Source organism: Pongo pygmaeus, chromosome 5 (genome assembly GCF_028885625.2).
Source record: "Pongo pygmaeus isolate AG05252 chromosome 5, NHGRI_mPonPyg2-v2.0_pri, whole genome shotgun sequence".
NCBI classification, from domain to species: domain Eukaryota; kingdom Metazoa; phylum Chordata; class Mammalia; order Primates; family Hominidae; genus Pongo; species Pongo pygmaeus.
The window spans coordinates 29,228,387-29,251,328 of NC_072378.2; the positions used below are offsets into that span (position 1 = coordinate 29,228,387).

The following is a 22,942-nucleotide window of genomic DNA, read 5'->3' on the forward strand; positions in this document are numbered from 1 at the left end:
ATCACACACCAGGGCCTGTTGTGGGGTGGGATGGGGGGAATAGCATTAGGAGACATACCTAATGCTAAATGGCGAGTTAATGGGTGCAGCACACCAACATGGCACATGTATACATATGTAACAAACCTGCACGTTGTGCACATGTACCCTAAAATTTAAAGTATAATAAAATAATGCCTTTTCCATAATCACACTTATTTAAGAATGGAATTCATTCACTTTTGAGTAAAAATTATTCATCTGGGGGATTGTTAAAATGAGGGCTGGATTATCAGTTTCAGAGTAATTTTAGAAAAGACACCATGTTTGAAGAAAGTTTCGCTCTCTAAGTAATGATTTTATTCTGAGATTCTTTGATTCTACTATTGTGTATGGGTTTATGTAAATAAACAATTACTAAGTATTCCTTTTTTTTTTCTACATAAGGCCAATGCAATCATGTGTGATTTTATTGGTGACCAGTTAAAATGAAATTGTTAATTAATGAAAAAAATCCTTCTTACTAGAAAAACCTGTGAACTTATGTTACAGAAAACGAGTTATGTATGATATTCATTTTTTTAACCTGAAATGCATCGACTACAAGAATTAGCTAAACCAAGATAATAATTAACTACTTTCCACTGAGGCAATTCCTTGAGGGAGAGGTCCATGAAATCCCCTGCTTTGAACTCATAGTTTTTATCTGAAACACCAACTTTCTTGCACAGGATTTTGGTCCCCAGTGCCTGGACAGCACTGGCTTTATTTCAAATACCCCTTAGTTAATAGGAAATTTAAATGTCCCTGGGCAGTTACATCCTGTTTGGTCCTATATAAAAGCGTTTCAGTCCTTTCCTTACATGGAAATTTCACGGACTGAAACACCAGCTTGATGAACAAAGATGCTCAGTCTCAGGATCAATTGAGATTTGTTTCTACTGAGAGATCCACTCTGGTGAGTAAAACTTCTCCAAATTTTATGGAATTTATCCAGCATTTATGTAGCACCTGCTTAGTGCCAGTGACTATGCGAGTCTTCAAAGTTATAACTCTAAATAAGAAAAATAATTTCTCACTCCTTAACTAAGAACAGTTTAAATAAGCTGGGAAATCTATGCAAATAAGTTAGTATAAATTATAAAAAAGTATATAAAGTATAAAAAAGTTAGTATAAATTATAAGGAATCTTAAATGAATGCAATCTGGGGTCCAAAGAGTGATCAATTTTTCTTGGGTCGACAGTTAAACTCAGGTGAATTTTAAATGGAAAGAGACAATGTAGCTGTGTTAAAAGATAGTGAAGTATTTGCCAAACAAATGAAGGGGGATTTCTTTTCTTTTTTCTTTTTTTTTTTTTTTGAGACGAGTCTCGCTCTGTCACCCAGGCTGGAGTGCAATGGCGTGACCTTGGCTCGCTGTAACCTCCGCCTCCTGGGTTCAAACAATTCTCCTGCCTCAGCCTCCCTAGTAGCTGGGATTACAGGTGCCCACCACCGTGCCCGGCTAATTTTTGTATTTTTAGTAGAGATGGGGTTTCGCCATGTTGGCCAGGCTGGTTTTGGACTCCTGACCTCAGGTGATCTGCCCACCTCAGCCTCCCAAAGTGCTGGGATTACAGGTGTGAGCAACCGTGCTCAGCCATGAGGGGCAATTCTAACGGGAGGACTTCCAGACAGGAGGAATAGTGTGATTTAAGAAAACAAACACAGCATGGTGATACAACCTGATTGATTTATTAAGAGTAATTAAGTCAGTAGGCATTATTAGACATGGAGATTGGCATGGGGTTAGAGAAGTCACAATGATAGATAATACTGGAATGGCAGTCAGGAAGCATTGTAAAGATATTGTTTGCCATCCAAGCTTTTTGGACATCATTGCATAATCAAGTCAATAAAGAGTTAAAAGCTAAATTAATGTTGCAAGATGTGATCTGCATCACCATTTGTCCTGGCAACAGCATTGAAGTTGGATTAGAAATACATAAAACTGAAGAATAAAATATTGCCAGAGATAATGAAGGTTTGAACTAATCTGTACATGTGACAGCAAGATGTAATAACTACAACAGATAGTAAGCAAATAAAATTTTGGTGTTTGATTGGATATACAGATTAAAGCAAAGTTGTGCCATTCTTTGAAATAGGTCACAGTGACAGGGAGATGTCTGGGAGAAGAGATGAGTCCTTATGGGAAAGACCCATTCAGGGGCAGTGATGTGCCAGCCGTGAGGCAGGATATGAGGACCTGCAACCCAGGGGACCTGCAACCCAGAAGACCTATGGTAGTGCTCGAAACAGCAGACTATTATTTTCTATTGTGTAGGAAAATAGTTAATCTGTCTTCTTTAAAAGGCACAAGAATATTTTTGAGTAAACAAAAGTACAGAAAGAAAGTGTCAGGACAAATTTTTGGAAACCATCAAATTTCAATAAATGTTAAAAGAAGACCCAGATAAAGAGACTAAGAAGAAATATTCAGAGAGGAAATAGAAAACCAGAACTAAGTGGCATAGAGCCAATGGAAGTGAGCTGTTTTAGAAGAAAGAACTGTATAATAGTGTCATATATTTGAGAAAGAAAGTTTAAAATAAAAACAAAATAGGAAGAGTGCATTGAGTTTACCATTGTGATAGTTATTTGTGGATTTGCTGGAGCTGTTTGTGAGGACTCATGAAGCAAGCATGATAAACATGGTTCAAAAATTGAACCAAATGTGCCAGGGCACAGAATGATACCCTATTCTGCTCATAAAGCATGGCTGTAAAGAGAAGGGACTTTATAAGTAAGTCCTAAGTGTGGAGTGAAGGCTTTTCCTTTTCTTTAAAATGGGTAAGTCTTAAGATTATCTCTATCTATCTATCTATCTATCTATCTATCTATCTATCTATCTATCTATCTATATCTATCTATCTATGATTTATCTATCATCTGTCTGTCTCTAATCTATCATCTATCAACAGAGCATAGTGAAACAATCTGGTTCATTAAGAGTAATCTCAGTAAATCAACATTATTAGAATTTTTAGACATGGAGTTTGTGTTGATTTTATACACACACATATACAGACACACACACACACACACACATAAAATGTGCACTATTATGAAAGAGAGAGAGAGAGAGAGCAATTGCACACTGTGGCAAAGATGCCCATTGCGATAGAGCAAGGTTGAGTATAGGGTTGCTCACTGACTTGGAAAGGAAAAACGAGCTTTTTCTCTGCCTTTGAAACCCTGGAGTGGGTGGAATTAAATCATATTGGAGATCATTTCATTTGTATGCAAGTAGGAAACTGAGGGGCTTAACATATAATTACCTATGTTTTCTCATTGAAGTTATTGGCAATGCTATCTCCCAGGAAAGAGAGGAAAATAGTGAAGAAGAGACTTAGGATGCTAACTCTTTAGAGCAGCTACTGGAATGAATTAGAGTTTACCTACATAACATATTTGCACATGTACCACTGAACCTAAAAGAGAACTACTTTCAAAAAATTGAGGGTTTCAACATATGACAGGTAAAAAACGGAAAAGTTTAGAAATGTTTTGTAGGATAAAATTTGCATATAAGTGGTCAGTGAAGACACAAAAAAGTGCTTGAGGAAAACAAATAACATTGAAAGAATCATTATACTCTCCACCAAAAAATGGTTAGTTTTATTATAAAATAAAGTATTTAATGCAGGTATGACTTGGAAGGATTGAATGCAGGTTTTACATGTTCTCGCAGAATCATCCTTAATCCTAAGTGTATCTCCACACATATATGATTCCCTTCCTTCTTATTTGATAAGTGATGAATTAATCAATACAATTTGGAACCAGTGAAATTAAAATGATGAAATTTTCCATTTATTAATCAGATATAAAAATTATTCTCTATGTCTTCAAAGAAAATAAAAATAAAAATAGGTTGATGGGAGTTGTTGAGAGGAGAGTATGGTGTATGCATTCAAGTTTTTTCTTATGATTATTCTCCTCCTTCCCTCTATGGAGAAACCTTAATGGGGAGGCTAAATGATAGAAGTTTTTCTTAGATTACACTAACAATGTGTATTAGAAGTGGTAAGTAACACGATGCTTTTGATTTTTCAAGCCAGAGACAATAAGTTTTAAAATATAAGTGAATTGCTTTAATCTATTCACATTTTATTTTAAATTCCAAAACTACCATCCAATATTTGGAGCAAGTTAAGCCAGGCATTAAGATTGGCAGCAATGGGGATTAAGCCATACCTAATGGAGGACCAGGAAAACTGCAGGAGCAAGAAAGCTAGAGAAACTTTGAAGAAAGTAACCCCTGTTTTCCTCTGATTCCTACTGCCATGAAGCAGGGGATGTGACCATCAGTGATGGATTAAGGGCCCTTCTAGCCCTGAGACTGTTCCTTGTGGAAAAAAAAAATTTCCTAAAAATTAGTTTCAGTCAGTTCTCAAAATAAGTTACAGCAAAATCAAAAAGATCTTGGTTTAAGTGATTTTTAACCTTTTCCTACAGCTTAGGGATTAATAAATGAAACAAACTACAATATCAGATGCAGTAACTTCAAAATCAGATGCAGTAACTCATGTAACTTAGCCATTAAGTTTTTATCTATATAGAACTGAAACCAATTATGTAGATATCCAGTTAAATAAGTATTTACTTAGTACCTATATGTTAGATACCATTGGTCAAGGGTGAAGAAATGGATAGAAATGATGAAGGAATAGTCTTTGTGCAGAAGAAACTCAGTGAAAATGATACTGATTGACCTCTCAACAAATGCACAGATTTAAAAAGAAAAAAAAGAGGCAAAAATTAGTTAGCAGAGTGATTCTGATACACAAAATAATTCTATGATGATGATGATTCTACAATAATAGCACATTTAAAATGAAATAGAAAAAGTTACATCATTTAATCCTCCTAACAATTGTTACATCTGGTACAGATTTTTTTTTGTTTGGTTGGTTATTTTAAGAAATGGGCTCCCACTATCTACTATATTTCAAGTCCTAGAGAGAAAAAAATATATATATTTTTTCATTCAGGAAGTCACAATGAGACATAGCACTAGAAAGATATATACTCTACTACCTAGCACTCTGCCTATCACATAGATTTTAGAAAATCTCTTTATTTCTTCAAATGGATTTGATTGAAAATGTCCAACCCCAAGTTGTCATAAGAATTTTGAGAATTAAACGTTCTTTGACGGTGAACCTTTGTCACTTAGCTGCAAGATCTCCAAAGCTCAGGATTCAATGCCTGATATCAGTGGCATCTGCATTTTACAATTTTGAGGCATTTCATTTTTCAAAATTTCTATGAAAAGTTTATTACAATCAAATGTAATCTTTTTAAAATATTAAGAGCTTTTCAGAGGAAAAAATATGACTGTTTTTTGAGCTAACGTCTCTCCTAGATTAGCTTCTGAGCTGTTTCTAGATCTGCCTCTGAGCTGTTTCTAGATCCATTTGCAAGGTGGTATCAATAACTTCGTGTTAGCTGGTTAGCAAAAGAAGCTACATAGTGCATCATTGTAATACTAAGGCATCATATGGAAGATGTAATGAGATTGGTATGCTAGAATCATTTTCATTGACTTTATTGAAGGTAAAGACTTTTATCATTTCCATCAATTTCTCCCTCTTTGACAATGCAAACTCTGCTCCAGAAAATGTTTATGACTTGTTAATCACATTTAGGGATTCTATTTCTGAATAATTGCTAAAACGTTTTTGAATTGAATATTAACTAATCACAATGAAGATAAATTCATCTCATTTCAGTACCTCCATGCTGAGGAACTGAGTTACTTGACACACAAATATATTAGATGTCATGCAATTTCTTCCTACTGTTCTTTGGTTTCCTAAACAGAGTCACACTTGGTATCTTCAGAGAGACTATGGTCAATTTGACTTCAATGAGTGGATTCCTTCTTATGGGGTTTTCTGATGAGCGTAAGCTTCAGATTTTACATGCATTGCTGTTTCTGGTGACATACCTGCTGGCCTTGACAGGCAACCTCCTCATTATCACCATCATTACCTTGGACCGTCGTCTCCATTCCCCCATGTATTACTTTTTAAAGCACCTCTCTCTTCTGGACCTCTGCTTCATCTCTGTCACAGTCCCCCAGTCCATTGCAAATTCACTTATGGGCAACAGTTACATTTCTCTTGTTCAGTGCATTCTTCAGGTTTTCTTCTTCATAGCTCTGGCCTCATCAGAAGTGGCCATTCTCACAGTGATGTCTTATGACAGGTATGCAGCAATCTGTCAACCACTTCACTATGAGACTATTATGGATCCCCGTGCCTGTAGGCATGCAGTGATAGCTGTGTGGATTGCTGGGGGCCTCTCTGGGCTCATGCATGCTGCCATTAACTTCTCCATACCTCTCTGTGGGAAGAGAGTCATTCACCAATTCTTCTGTGATGTTCCTCAGATGCTGAAACTAGCCTGTTCTTATGAATTCATTAATGAGATTGCACTGGCTGCATTCACAACGTCTACAGCATTTATCTGTTTGATCTCCATTGTGCTCTCCTACATTCGCATCTTCTCTACAGTGCTGAGAATCCCATCAGCTAAGGGCCGGACCAAGGTCTTCTCCACCTGTCTACCACACCTATTTGTAGTCACCTTCTTTCTTTCAGCTGCAGGCTTTGAGTTTCTCAGACTGCCTTCTGATTCCTCATCGACTATGGACCTTGTATTCTCCGTATTCTATACTGTGATACCTCCAACACTCAATCCAGTCATCTATAGCTTACGGAATGATGCCATGAAGGCAGCACTGAGGAAGATGCTGTCAAAGGAAGAGCATCCTCAGAGAAAGATGTGCTTAAAAGCCATGTTTAAACTCTAAAGAACCATACAAATGAAAGGCATTGTTATTATGTTTCAGATTGGAAGAGAGGTGAATCTTATTTCTTCCCAGACTGCTCTTCCAAGCTGTCTATTGTATATATTCCTCTCAAATATAATTCTTTAAAATTTAAGATATTGTGCTTCTAATAATATTAGCTTTCCTTCCTCCCTCCAATTCAAGTGTTATTTTAAGTCATCTTTGGGAAATTTTTCTGAAATGAAGGAGAAAGACAATTAGTTTGGAGTCTGGCCTATATAATTTAAAACTTGTTATTAACAAAGAAGGTTGGATATAGGTGAAGCTAACTGGGTTAATATGATGGTGCATATATGGTATTTCCAGTGGGCCTCCTAGTTTTCTATCCATATTAAGTATTCATATTAAGTTCTTTTACTATTATTACAGTGGTGATTTCAACAATTTATTCAGCCCCTAGTAAGTATCAATTGCTTTATATATATTTTTTTCTTTTGACTCAAGAAAACAACTCTTCTAGCTATGCCATATTGTCCCCATTTTGCCAATAGGAACAATAAATTTAGGAAGGATTAATTAATTTTCCTGAGATTTCTCAAATAAATAGTAGTTAAGCTGTGATTCAAATTAATATTTGTCTGACTCAAACAATAAGGTCATTTATGTTCCTTACTGATGGCAAATGCGTTATTACCCACATGTGAGTGTGTATGGTTATGTGTGTGTGTGTGATGTGTATAATCTATAAATATAAGCATATACTACTATAATCTATTAATAAAATTGTCATCACCCTTGTGCATCCCTATTACTGGAGGTATTTATATTAATTCCTTTACTTTTCTGATCTGTACAAGAGTTTGACAAATTGGTTTTACAGAGTTAGGCAGGGGATGCTCCCTAGTTCCATGAAACAGAATATAGATAAACTGCAAATGAAGAGATCCAACTTATGAATGTGTGAGATAAGGAGGCATAAATCTTGTGAATCTGAATATCTGATTCAATTTTGTGTAATGCTGCAGATTTCTTCAAGAAAGACTCATAATTTACAAGAGAACAAAACTGGACTAGTCCCCTCAGTTTTGAAGTAAATCAAAGTACATGTTTTAATGACAAAGGGAATGAGCAATTGCTCAGTAATGGGGAATGTTTTTATAGGACTTTTTTGAATTAATGATTATAATATCTACACATGTATATACCTTAGTGAGTTTTTTTTTCTTTAATCTCCCACATGAGATTTTGTTGTTTTTTTTTTATATATATACTTTAAGTTCTGGGGTACATGTGCAGAATTTGCAGGTTTGTTACATGGGGTATACACGTGCCATGGTGGTTTGCTTCCTGACATTTACATTAGGTATTTCTCCTAATGCTATTCCTCCTCTACCCCCTCACCCCCAAACAGGCCCCAGTGTGTGATGTTCCCCTACCTGTGTCCATGTGTTCTCATTGTTCAGCTCCCATTTATGAGTGAGAACATGCAATGTTTGGTTTTCTGTTCTTGTGTTAGTTTGCTGAGAATGATGGTTTCCAGCTTCATCCATGTCCCTGCAAAGGACATGAAATCATCTTTTTTATGGCTGCATAGTATTCCATAGGTATATATGTGCCATCTTTTCTTTATCCAGTGTATTATTGAGGGCATTTGGGTTGGTTTCAAGTCTTTGTTATTGTGAACAGTGCCACAATAAACATATGTGTGCATGTGTCTTTATAGTAGAATGATTTATAATCCTCTGGGTATATACCCTGTAAAGGGATTGCTGGGTCAAATGGTATTTCTGGTTCTAGATCCTTGAGGAATCGCCACACTGTTTCCACAATGGTTGAACTAATTTACACTCCCACCAACAGTGTAAAAGTGTTCCTATTTCTCCACATCCTCTCTAGCATCTGTTGTTTCCTGCCTTTTTAATGATAGCCTTTCCAACTGACGTGAGATGGTATCTCATTATGGTTTTGATTCACATTTCTCTGATGACCAGTGATGATGAGCTTTTTTTCATATGTTTGTTGGCCACATAAATGTCTTCTTTTAAAAAGTGTCTGTCAGGCCGGGGTGTTGGCTCATGCCTGTAATCCCAGCATTTTAGGGGGACACAGCGGGCAGATCAAGAGGTCAGGAGATTGAGACCATCCTGGCTAACATAGTGAAACTCCATCTCAACTAAAAATACAAAAAATTAGCTGGACGTGGTGCCATGCACCTGTAATCCCAGCTACTCAGGAGGCTGAGGCAGGAGAATGGCTTGAACCTGGAGAATCCCAAAAGTGTCTGTTCACATTCTTTGCCTACATTTTGATGGGGTTGTTTGTTTTTTTCTTGTAAATTTGTTTAAATTCTTTGTAGATTCTGGATATTAGCTCTTTGTCAGATGGATAGATTACAAAAATTTTCTCCCATTCTGTAGGTTGCCTATTCACTCTGCTGATGGTTTCTTTTGCTGTGCAGAAGCTCTTTCGTTTAATTTGATCCCATTTGTCAATTTTGGCTTTTGTTGTCATTGCTTTTGATGTTTTAGTCATGAAGTCTCTGCCCATGCCTATATCCTGAATGGTATTGCCTAGGTTTTCTTTTTGGGTTTTTATGGTTTTAGGTCTTACATTTAAGTCTTTAATCCATCTTGAGTTAATTTTTGTATAAGGTGTAAGGAAAGAGTCCAGTTTCAGTTTTCTGCATATGGCTAGCTAGTTTTCTCAACAGCATTTATTAAATAGGGAATTATTTCCCCATTGCTTGTTTTTGTCAAGTTTGTCAAAGATCAGATGGTTGTAGATGTGTGGCATTATTTCTGAGGCCTCTGTTCTGTTCTATTGGTCTATATATCTGTTTTGGTACCAGTAACATGCTGTTTGGTTACTGTAGCCTTGTAGCATACTTTAAAGTCAGGTAGCATGATGCTTCCAGCTTTGTTCTTTTTGCTTAGGATTGTCTTGGCTATGTGGGCTCTTGTTTGGTTCCATATGAAATTTAAAGTAGTTTTTTCCTATTCTGTGAAGAAAGTCAATGGTAGCTTGATGGGGATAGCATTGAATCTATAAATTACTTTGGGCGTTATGGTCATTTTCATGATATTGATTCTTCCTACCCATGAGGATGGAATCTTTTTCCATTTGTTTGTGCCCTCTCTCCTTGAGCAGTGGTTTGTAGTTCTCCTTGAAGAGGTCCTTCACATGCCTTGTAAGTTGTATTCCTGGGTATTTTATTCTCTTTGTAGCAATTATGAATGGGAGTTCACTCATGATTTGGCTCTCTGTTTTTTTTATTATTGGTGTATAGGAATGTTTGCGGTTTTTTCACATTTATTTTGTATCCTGAGACTTTGCTGAAATTGCTTATAAGCTTAAGGAGATTTTGGGCTGAGACGATGGGGTTTTCTAAGTATAGAATCATGTCATCTGCAAACAGAGACAATTTGAATTCCTCTCTTTCTATTCGAATACCTTTTATTTTTTTCTCTTGCCTGATTGCCCTGGCCAGAACTTCCAACACTATGTTGAATAAGAGTGGTGAGAGAGGGCATCCTTGTCTTGTGACAGTTTTCTCAGGAAATGCTTCCAGCTTTTGCCCATTCAGTATGATATTGGCTGTGGATTTGTCATAGATAGCTTTTATTATTTTGAAATACATTCCATCAATATCTAGTTTATTGAGAGTTTTTAGCATGAAGTGTTGTTGAATTTTGTCGAAGGCCTTTTCTGCATCTATTGAGATAACCATGTGGTTTTTGTCATTGGTTCTGTTTATGTGCTAGATTCCATTTATTGATTTGCATATTTGAATCAGCTTTGCATCCCAGGGATGAAGCTGACTTGATCATGGTAGATGAGCTTTTTGATGTGCTGCTGGATTCAGTTTGCCAGTATTTTATTGAGGATTTTCACATCAATGTTCATCAGGGATATTGGCCTGAAATTTTCTTTTTTTGTTGTGTCTCTGCCAGGTTTTGGTATCAGGTTGATGCTGGCCTCATAAAATGAGTTATGGAGTATTCCCTCTTTTTCTATTGTTTGGAATATTTTCAGAAGGAATGGTACCAGCTCCTTTTTGTACTTGTGGTAGAATTCGGCTGTGAATCTGTCTGGTTCTGGGCTTTTCTTGGTTGGTAGGCTATTAATTACTGCCTCAATTTCAGAACTTGTTATTGGTCTATTCAGGCATTAGACTTCTTCCTGGTTTAGTCTTGGGAGGGTTTATGTGTCCAGGCATTTATCCATTTTTTCTAGATTTTCTAGTTTATTTGCATAGAGATGTTTATAGTATTCCCTGATGGTAGTTTCTATTTCTGTGGGATCAGCAGTGATATTCCATTTATCGTTTTTATAGTGTCTATTTGATTTCTCTCTCTTGTCTTCTTTATTAGTCTGGCTAGCAGTCTACTTTGTTAATTATTTCAAAAAAACCAGCTCCTGGATTCACTGATTTTTTGAATTTTTTTTGTGTCTCTATCTCCTTCATTTCTGCTCTGATCTTAGTTATTTCTTGTCTTCTGCTAGCTTTTGAATTTGTTTTCTCTTGCTTCTCTAGTTCTTTTAATTGCGATATTAGGGTGTCGATTTTAGATCTTTCCTGCTTTCTCCTGTGGGCATTTAGTGCTATAAATTTCCCTTTAAACACTGCCTTAGCTGTACTCCTGCAGCTAGCTCAGTCTCTGCCCAAACAGCCGCCCAGTTTTGTGCTTGAAACCCAGGACCCCAGTAACGTAGGCACCCTAGGGAATCTACTGTTCTGTGGTTTGCGAAATCCGTGGGAAAAGCATAGTATCTGGGCTGGAATGCACTGTTCCTCACAGCTCAGTCCCTCATGGCTTCCCTTGGCTAGGGGAGGGAGTTGTCTGAACCCTTGCGTTTCCCAGGGTGAGGCGATGCCCCACCCTGCTTTGGCTAGCCCTCCGTGGGCTCCACCCACTGTCTAACCAGTCCCAGTGAGATTAGCCGGGTATCTCAGTTACAAATGCAGAAATCATCTGGCTTCTGCATTGATCCCAGTGCGAGCTGCAGACCGAAGCTGTTTCTATTCCACCATCTTTCCAGCCACCCACACTGATTTCTAAAGTAGTTGTTCCATACTATATTCCCTAGATAATCAAGAATTGTTATAAAGGGCCGGGCGTGGTGGCTCATGCCTGTAATCCCAGCACTTTGGGAGGCCGGGGTGGGCGGATGACGAGGTCAGGAGATCAAGACCATCCTGGCTACCTTGTCAGGTGTTTTGAAAAACTTTTAGCTTTTTAAACACATTCATGGTGATATATATCGATGAGTTTATTTTGTATTGCCCTGTTCAACAAGGTTGAACATCTTTTCATGGACTCATTAGTTACTTGTGTGTCTTCATTTGTGAAGTGTTTGCTCAAACACTTGGCCCATTTTTAAAACAACTTGTTAATCTTTCTATCATGAAGACATTTACATATGTGTGTATATATGTATATATACTAGATAAAAATCTTTTGTCTGATATGTGTATTACACATGTTTTTTCTAATCTCCTGTGATTGTCTTTTTTTTCCATCAGGTTCTTTTGGAGGGTAAAACTTTAAAAATTTTGACGTAGTTTGATCTATCAACTTTGTGTTTTATAATTCATGTTTGGTGTCCTATCTTCCAAAAATACCTTCTTTAAAATTACAAAGGTTTTTTTCTTTTGAGACAGGGTCTCAGTCTGTCACCCAGGCTGGAGTGCAGTGGTGCAATCTTGGCTCACTGCAACCTCCGCCTCCTGGTTAAAGCAATTCTCGTGCCTCAGCCTCTCAAGTAGCTGAGATTACAAGTGTGTGCCACTATGCTGGCTCATTTTCTTTCTTTCTTTTTCACTATGTTGGCCAGGCTGGTTTTGAACTCCTCACCTCAAATGATCCACCTGCCTTGGCCTCCTAATATGCTGGGATTACAGGCATGAGCCACCGTGCCCGACCTAAAATTATAAAGATATTTTTCTATGTGACCGTTTAGAAAATGAATAGTTTTAGCTTCTATACTTAATTAAGTCTGTGGTCCTTACTGAGTTAATTTTTGAGTGTAGTATAAAGTGAGTGTTAATGCTCATTCTTTTTCTATACAGATATATAGTTTTTAGTGTGATTTACTGAAAAGACATTATTTTTCCCCCATTGATTTGCCTTAGCACCTTGTCAATATATGGACTTACTATTCTTTTTCATTGATCTATGTGTTTATTTTTAACTAATACCATACCATACTGATTTCAGCAACTTTATAACAATTCTTTTTTTTGAGACGGAGTCTCGCTCTGTTGCCCAGGCTGGAGTGCAGTGGCACCATCTCGGCTCACTGCAAGCTCTGCCTCCCAAGTTCACGCCGTTCTCCTGCCTCAGCCTCCTAAGTAGCTGGGACTACAGGCACCCACCACCACGCCTGGCTAATTTTTTCATATTTTTAGTAGAGACGGCGTTTCACCGTGTTAGCCAGGATGGTCTCGATCTCCTGACGTCGTGATCCGCCCACCTCGGTCTCCCAAAGTGCTGGGATTACAGGCGTGAGCCACCACGCCCTGCCCTTTATAACAATTCTTCAAGTCAGGTAGTTTAATGCCTCTAATCTTTTGATTTTCTAGGCTTTGATTTTCCAAGTCTTTTGCATTTCCATTTACACTTTAGAATTAGCTTGTTAATTCGTACTAAAAAGAAGCATGCTGGCATTTTTATTAGGATTGCATCAAATCTATAGATCATTTCTGAGAAAATAGAAATCTTAATATTGAGTCATTTAATTCATAAACACAATGTAGCTTCCCATTTTTTAGGTCTTTAATTTCTTTCAGTAACGTTACATGGCTTTCAGTGAGGCAGTGTTGTTCCTTTGTTAAATTTATTACTAATTATTCACATTTTAAGTTTTGAATACAAAAATTACACATCGTGCTCCTTAAATTGTTTCAAATGTTGTAGAAATAACATTAAAATGAGAATTTCCTCTTTAATAGTGATTCCTAGAGGTTATCACTATTTTAATTTTGATATATATATAGACAAAATTGCATATATTATTTTTTTTTCCTTTTATTATGTGGTGGGATCTCAAGTGCAGAAGGTTGAGTTCATTACATTTATCAGTTCATGGCACCCTGTCCTCATTAATATGTACACAATCTCTCTCATCTTACATTAATTTATTTGTAACATTTCTTTCCTGTCTGTTTCTACTACCATTCCCCCTAAAGAAAACAATTATTATAAGTTTCATGTGTAACTTTTTATGGGCTCTTAATTTCTATTAGTATTGTTGTTTTAGGATATTTTATTCTATAAAATAGTATTACATTATAATCTTATTCAGTTTCTTACTTTTTTTCACTCAGCACACTACTTTTAAGAGCTATCATGTTACAATGTCTATATGTAGCCCATTTTTTCTAAAAACTGCATGTTTTTTGATGTTGTACATCCTCAACCTTTGCAAATCTGCTCTCCCATTGATGGACATCTGGGTTGCTTCTAATTCCCCATTACCATAAATTATGCCAAACAAGTGTTGTTATGGACCTGTGTAAGGATTTATTTAGGATATATACCTGGAAGCAAAATTGCTCAGGTCCAATATATGAGAGACTTAATTTGAATTTTTATACCCAGAATGTGCTCCAGAATGCTTCCATGACGCTCCACTCCTACCAGCGGGGCAGACGTGTTCCTGTTATTTCCTCAGCTGTCCCAATTCGTGGCACTACCCTGCTTTCTAATACTTACTACTCAAATAGAATACAATGTTACCTCACTTTTAAACTTTGGAGAAATTTTAAACCTATAAAAAATTTGTAAAAACAATACGGAAGCTTCTCTTTTATCCCTCACCTTGTTTCCCCTAATGTTACTATCTTACAAAATCATAACACTTCTCTCTTTATAAAATAGCCTAAATAGCTTGAGGTGGTTTTTTTTTTTTTTTGCTTTTAGCTTTTTGGAACACTTTTTGCTCATATCTCTAGATCTACTTTCTTATGCCTGTGCTAGTGTATAATAAAACTATAATAATAATAATGACATTTAATAAGTACTACTTATGCCAAGGATTATTCTAGTCTTCAAAGGTATTATTGTGTTCAACATTCACAATAAATCTTGTGAGGCAAATAATATTGATATTCCTATTTTAAAGATAAGGAAATTAAGGCACAGGTCCCTAATCAACTTATCTACAGTCACTAGCAAACTACTAGCTAACCTGGGACTCAAACTCAAGGCAGTTTGGCCCCCAAGTTTTCATTCTTTACCACTATGGTATTTTAAGGAAAAATTCGATATTATTTTATGAATATAGTTTTGCTTCTCTTTTTTTCAGTTGTAAAAGACCTATCACATCTGATATATCAAAATATATCAGTCAACCATTATGCAGAAAAGGGTTAACTTTCCATGTCTGTGTTGCACAACCCTGTATATTCCCAAGAAAGGCCTATATTCAGGACTGGCCCTTGGCAGGCTCCTGGAAGAGGAGCTCTAAGTTCTTGGAATATCGTGCCTAATAAAATGGTTTTTTTTTTTAATAATTTGTTTTATTGGGTCACACAATATAAATTTGATCAGATAGATTATGCTAACAAGGTGATTTATGGTGCCTATTTTTGCTCTGGTGGGCTGGGGTCTGAATAGCTGAGGTCAGTCACACAGGTGCAGTATGCCTACCTGACTGATCCCCCATAAAAACCCTCTACATCAAATTTGAGTGAACTTCCTGGTTGACATTATTCTGCATGTGTTATCATACCATTGATGGCACAATTAAGCACATCAATGTAACTCACTGGAAGAGAACACCTGGAAGCTTATTCCTGGTTTCTCCTAGACTCCTGGCACCTCATGCACTTTTTCCCTTTGTTCATTTTTAATATGATAACTTTTCAATACTAACATGGACACAAATATGCACTTACACACATTATGCCATGTCTTATATCTTTCTTGAGTTGACATTCTATGAGATAATATTATCACATCAACACATGAGTTAAAATTGTCCTATTATCCATACCTTTCAATGCTGTCCATGTTGTTAAATTATAGCAGCTTTCTATTTTGATTTATAAATGGACAGGAATATATCAGTAAGACACTACCAGAGTAGTGCAGTGAATATGCATGTATTCTTACATGTTTACAGAGAGAGATAGGAAAAGAAAAGGAAAGGAATGGGATGGAAAGAAAAGAAAGAAAAGGAAAGAAATAAATAACTGAAAGAAAAGAAAATGAAAGAATAAGAAAGGAAAGGGAAGGAATTCCAGCCTTTCCCTAAAGAAACATGACACAACTTGAGACCAAAAGTCATAGCATTATAAACAGAATCCCTACTTTTGTAACTCTTTGTTTGATTTTTACCCTCAGAAGGAAGATTACAAAAAACATTGCAACTGAAATTCATACTTCATGATAATGGTTGAAGCAATAACCATTAATAGTTCATAAGATTTGAGTCCAATAACTTTTAAAGGCATAATTCTTTATGAGCATATTTTATTTCCCTTTATGCACAGCTCCAGGCTCCTTTTCCTACTTCCCTGTTTCTAAAAGGTATCCACTATAAATTTCTGAAAAATTATGTTTTTCCCTTTGACATCTAAAACTTCCCGATATAATGTGAAATCGTTCTTCAAAGTAGTTTTAGCAATTTACACCCTTACCAACCTTGTATATGAGCTCTCAGAGCTTTACATACTTATCCAACGAGTTACTACTCTAAGGATACTGACAGATACATCACACTCTACTTTTAATTTGCTTTTTCTATCTTATTAGACATTTTTGTTTATGTGTTTACTAGGCATTTGGATTTGTTTGCACACTTTTGCTCATTGCCATTTTGGCCATTTTCTTTTTCTTATTTTTAAGGGAATTATGTGTCTCTTTAGAATACTAAACTGTGCCACTTAATAGAAGTGGCAGATATCCCTTTCCCTTCTGTAGCCTGATTTTTCATTCATTCTGTGGTTTCCTTTGATGTGAAGATGCTCTAATTTTAGATTGCGGAATTATGAAAATAAGTCTTTCTCTTTATGCTAAAGTCTTTTTTAGTTCTTTTGTTAAGGAATGTTTTCCACTCCTAAGGACATAAAGATAATCACTGTCAGGCCTCTGAGCCCAAGCCAAGCCATCGCATCCCCTGTGACTTGCACGTATACGCCCAGATGGCCTGAAGTAAGTGAAGAATCACAAAAGAAGTGAGCATGCCCTGCCCCACCTTAACTGATGACATTCCACCACAAAAGAAGTGTAAATGGCCTGTCCTTGCCTTAAGTGATGACATTACCTTGTGAAAGTCCTTTTCCTGGCTCATCCTGGCTCAAAAATCACCCATACTGAGCACCTTGCGACCCCCACTCCTGCCCGCCAGAGAACAAACCCCCTTTGACTGTAATTTTCCTTTACCTACCCAAATCCTATAAAACGGCCCTACCCTTATCTCCCTTCGCTGACTCTCTTTTCAGACTCAGCCCGCCTGCACCCAGGTGATTAAAAGCTTTATTGCTCACACAAAGCCTGTTTGGTGGTCTCTTCACACGGACGCGCATGAAAATCACTTTATAGGTACTTTAAGAAGTTTTACAGCTTTGATTTTAATATTTCAATCTTTAATCCACCTGAAACTCATTTTTAGATACACTCATAGTGAGAAATATTTCAATCTATTTATTTTTCTTTTCTTAATGTGGAAAACCAATTGCCCCAGTGCCATTTACTGACTTGCAATGTGTGTGTGTGTTTGTCTGTGTGTGTGTGTGTATATATATATATATATATACACAGATCTCTTTGGTGTCCTCTCTTTTTGTCTATTCATCTACCTGTCTGTTCCTGTGCTAACACTATACTGTCTTATTTCCTATACATTGTAAATCTTGCTATTAGAACAAATCTCTGAATTTTATTCCTGTTTTTTTACTTTTTGTTTTTGTTATCTTGCACTCTTCCCCCTTTGCATAAATGTGAGAATTGGTGCAATAAATTTTTTTATAAATTAAAAGTATCTTTTAATTAAAATTTCATTGACTCTATATGTTAGCAAAAAAATAAAGTTACTGAAGATAACTCCTCAACCATTATCAAGGTAAATATCCATGTTTATTTAGATCTTCTCTAATGTATTTCAGTAAAGTTTTATAATATTCTGTGTTCTATTAGATTTACATCTGGACATTATTACTTTGGTAGTTATCAAAATTATATTTTCCAAACTACATTTTACTCTTTGTTGCTGGTATATAGAAATAAATTTGATACCTGGGCCAAGGGATTTTCTAAATTATCTCATTTTTCTAATGTTTTATTTGCAGATTCTTAGGGATTTTTTTTTTTTTTTTTTTCTCAAGAGGGAGTCTCACTCTGTGGCCCAGGCTGGAGTGCAGTGGCGCGATCTCAGCTCACTGCAAGCTCCGCCTTCCGGGTTCATGCCATTCTCCTGCCTCAGCCTCCGGAGTAGCTGGGACCACAGGCTCCTGCCACCACGCCCGGCTAATTTTTTTGTATTTTTAGTAGAGACGGGGTTTCACTGTGTTAGCCAGGATGGTCTCGATCTCCTGACCTCGTAATCCACCCGCCTTGGCCTCCCAAAGTGCTGGGATTACAGGCGTGAGCCACTGTGCCTGGCCAGGGATTTTTTAAGTAGGGAAATATAGCTCCTATAATTAAGGAAAGTTTTTAAACTTCCATTCTAGTTCCTATAAATTTTCTTTATCTTAATGCACTAGCTAAAACAATCAAAACAGTGTGGAATTAAAGTGATAACAAGTGGCAGTCATGTCTTGTTCTCACTGAGTACGTGTTTTGACCTAGGTTTTAGATGGACAAGTGTTTCATTTATCTATTTTTGTATAAGGAGATGCCCCAAAACAGTGACTTCAAACAATAACTATTTAACTTATTTACTTTAGCAGAGCTTGGTAAAGATAGCTTGCCACTGTTCCAATAAAATTAGTATTAGGTTTTGCCTAGAAGTCCAGCTAGAGCTGTTGGCTGGTCCTCCATATGGTTCTCCGTATGACCTTTCTACATGGCTAGGTTGGGCTCCTCACAAAATGATGGCTAGGTTCCAAGGATAATCTGAAGAACAGGTGTTTGAAGAGTATAAGCCACAGGTAAAACCATTTATCAAGCCTCTGCTTAGATCTGTCACATTGGTCAAATTTATCACATGGCCAACTGTGGAGTAAGTCATTGTGAAACAAAGGTGAGTACTGAGGGCATGGTTCATTGAGCCCATTAAAGTACTAATCTACCCCAGGAGCCTTTATTAAATTGACGAAGTCCCTTCTTATTTCAGGTCTGCTAAACTTTTCATCATAAATATATGCTGACTTGTATGCAATGTTTCTTTTTCTTATGTCTATTAAGACCATCATACAGTTTTAATTCTTTCATTCATCATTTATTCATGTGAATTTATTGGAACTCCAACTGAAAATCCAGAAGTGATGAATTAGACAAAGTTTTCATATTCATGAAGTACAATCTATAGTGGTAGAGAAATCACTAACAAATAAACATGTAAGCATGAACCAGGTTAGATGGCAACACACATTACAGAGGTAAAGAAAGCAAGGCAAGTGACATAGTGCAGGAAACAAACTATTTTATATTGTAAAGTTTTCACTAACAGCACCACATGTAAAAATAAAGCTTAAATACAATTAGCTAATTGAGTATCTGAGGAAAAACATTCCAAGCAGAGAAACCAATGCAAAGTCCAGAGACAGGAGCATTCTTAGAATGTGTAATTAATAGCAAGGAAGCCAGTATATTTTTTTAAATTGTTCTTCACCGTTACTAAATTATATTCACTATTTTTTCAAACCTATTGGCATAACGTTTCATAATTTATTCTTTTATCTTATTTTTGCGGTTACCTGAAGTTATGTTTCCTTTCAATCCGTAATATTATTAATTTGTGCATTATCAGCTATTATTCTTAAAAGATTTTGCCAGAAATTTGACATTTTAGTATCTTTCCCTCTATTGTTCTTAATTTCAATAACTCTTGCTCTTATCGTAACACTGTATCATTTCTTCCACTTATTTTGAAATTTTTCCATTTTGTATTTGTAATTTTTCACATTAGAGACTTAGCTAGTTAATATTTATTTTTTTCTTTTTTAATGTAAGTATTTATGGCTAAAATTATCATTAAAATCAGTTTAGCATATTTGTCATAAATTTGGTGATGTTTATATATGGTGATGTTATATTTCTTGATACTTGATTCTATGCCATAGATCTAGTTAGTTATCATAGCTTTGTAAGTTTTGATATCCAGTGGTATGAATTCTCCAGCTTGGTTTTTCTTCATGTCATTGTGGCTTTTGGTTGCATGCATTTAGATATTAATAGAATCATTTTGTGAATTTCCATAAAGCCAAAAACCTGCTTGCATTTTACTGAGAATCACAATGAATTTAAAGATAAATTTGGGAAGAATTGACTTCTTAGCAATATTGAAACTTCCACTTTATAAAAATGTAATATTCCTTGATTTATTTGTCTATTTAAAATTTTTTTTAGCAATCGTTTGTAGTTTTCAATGTAGAGATTTTGCCAATATTTAATTACATTTGTTCCTAAATATGGGGAGCCTTTTGATGCTACTAAAATTTTATGGCCTTTGTATTTTATTTAGTTTACTATTTAATTCTAATAGTTTGGGTATATTTCCTTTCCAAATCTTTATGTACCCAACCACATCATCTATTTTCAAATTTTATACCTTCTTTGTCATTTTCCTGGCTCTATTGGGCTACTGAGCAGAAATATTGACAGTAGTCATTCTTATCTTATTTCTTAACCTATAGTGGAAATTTAAAGTATTTCATCAAGTATGATATATACTGTAGCTTTTATGTAGAGTCTTTTCATCAGATCAAACATTCCCTTTTCATCTGAGTATGCTCAGTAATTCAGCGATTTTATCTTTAGTAAATGTTAAATTTTTTCAAATGTTTTGCTGTATCTATTGGAATGGTTAAAGTTATTTTTCGTCTGTGTATATGTCTGTGTGTGTGTGTGTGTATATAATGTCTTCGTTTAATTTTGTTACCAAGTTGATACTGGCCTCATAAGACAGATTGGAAGTGTTTCTTCTTCCCTATTTCCTGGACAATTTTGTGTAATAAAATTTTATTTATTTATTTATTTTTAAGCATTTTATTTTGACATAATTTCAAGTTTACATAGAGATTATCAGAATAGAACGAATAATACTCATATATCCTTTACCCAGATTCACAAATTATTAACATTTTTGCCCTAGTTGCTTTATCATTTACTCTTTTAATAAACATTTTTTTAACCTTCTGAACAATGTGTATTTCCTAAGAACAGACATTCTCTTGCATAACTAGTGAAATGACCAATATAAAAAAATACCTTTTATACAATAATATTATGTCATCTAGAGCCAATATTCAAATTTAATCCATTATCCAAATGATATCCTATATTGATTTTATTTCCTGGTCTAAAATTCAACTCAGGAATAAAAATTTCACTTAGAGGTCATGTCCCTTGAGGGTGTTTTAATCTGGATTAGCTCCTCAGTCTTTTCTCTTATAACGTTGGCAGCTTGGAGTTCCTGTTATTTTGTAGAATGTCACTCAGTTTGGGTCTGATATTTCCTCTGATTAGATCTAGGTCATAAATGTCATACAGGAAAACAGACATGAGATTGTCTTCTCAGCACATTACATCGGAAGGCACATGATGTTGATCTGTCCCATTACTGGTGATATTGGCTATAATCAGTTGGCTAAAATGGTTCTGCCAGGTTTCTCCATTATAAATTTACTATTTTCCCCTTAGTAATTTATGAGTAATTTGTGGAGAGGTACTTTGGCAATACATAAATATTCTTTATTCCCCAAACTTTGACCTACTCATTTAAGTATTCACTGATAATTTTTGCTTAAATTTTTGCTTATAATTTTTATTACAATTGTAGCAAAATGGTGATTTTCTAAGTCTACCATCTCTTCCACATTTATTGGTTGATGTTCTACTTAAAGATATTAAATCTCCTGCTATTAAACAATTTTTTAAATTTATTTGTTATTTCAATGGGTTTTTGGGGAACAGATGGTGTTTGGTTACATGAATAAGGTCTTTAGTGGTGATTTCTGAGATTTTGGTAAACTCATCACCCAAGCAGTGTACACTGTACCCAATACCCAATGTGTAGTATTTTATCCCTCACCATGCTCCCACCCTTTCCCCTGAGTCCTCAAAATCCACTGTGTCATTCTTAGGCCTTTGCATCCTCATAGCTTAGCTCCCACTTACGAATGAGAACATGCGATGTTTGGTTTTCCATTCCTGAGTTACTGCACTTAGAATAATGGTCTCCAATTCCATCTTGCTTGCTGTGAATGCCATTATTTTGTTCCTTTTAATGGCTGAATAGTACTCCATGGTGTATATGTATACATCTCCCACATGTTCTTTATCCACTCATTGATTGATGGGCATTTGGACTGGTTACATATTTTTGCAGTTGCAAATTGTGCTGCTATAAACATGTGTGTGCAAGGAATCTTTTTCATATAATGACTTCTTTTCCTCTGGGTAGATACCTAGTAGTGGGATTGCTGCATCAACTGGTAGATCTGCTTTTAGTTCTTTAAGGAATCTCCACATTGTTTTCCATAATGGTTGTACTAGTTTACATTCCCACCAACAGTGTTAAAGTGCTCCCTTTTCACCACATCCATGCCAACATCTATTATTTTTTGAATTTTTGATTATGGTCATTCTTGCAGGAGTAACGTGGTATCACACTGTGGTTTTGATTTACATTTCCCTGATCATTAGTGATGTTGAGCATTTTTCCATATGCTTATCGGCCATTTATATATCTTCTTTTGAGAGTTGTCTATTCATGTCCTTAGCCCACTTTTTGATAGGATTCTTTGTTTTTTCTTGCTGATTTGTTTGGGTTCTTCGTAGATTCTGGATATTAGTCCTTTGTCAGATGTATAGATTGTGAATATTTTCTCCCACTCTGTAGGTTGCCTGTTAACTGCTGATTATTTCATTTGCTGTGCAGAAGCTTTTTAGTCCTATCTGTTTATCCTTGTTTTTGTCGCATTTGCTTTTGGGTTCTTGGTCATGAAATCTTT

At 35.8% G+C, this 22,942-nt stretch overlaps 1 protein-coding gene across 1 annotated transcript; it reads left to right on the forward strand.

The window, feature by feature from the left end:
• Positions 1–856: 856 nt before the first annotated feature.
• LOC129038761 (olfactory receptor 14J1) lies at positions 857–12,194 on the forward strand. Its single transcript, XM_054492150.2, has 2 exons — positions 857–937; positions 5,850–12,194. Exon 2 carries the CDS (start codon positions 5,878–5,880, stop codon positions 6,841–6,843), a length of 966 nt encoding a protein of 321 aa, XP_054348125.2. The 5' UTR covers positions 857–937; positions 5,850–5,877; the 3' UTR covers positions 6,844–12,194.
• Positions 12,195–22,942: the final 10,748 nt, after the last annotated feature.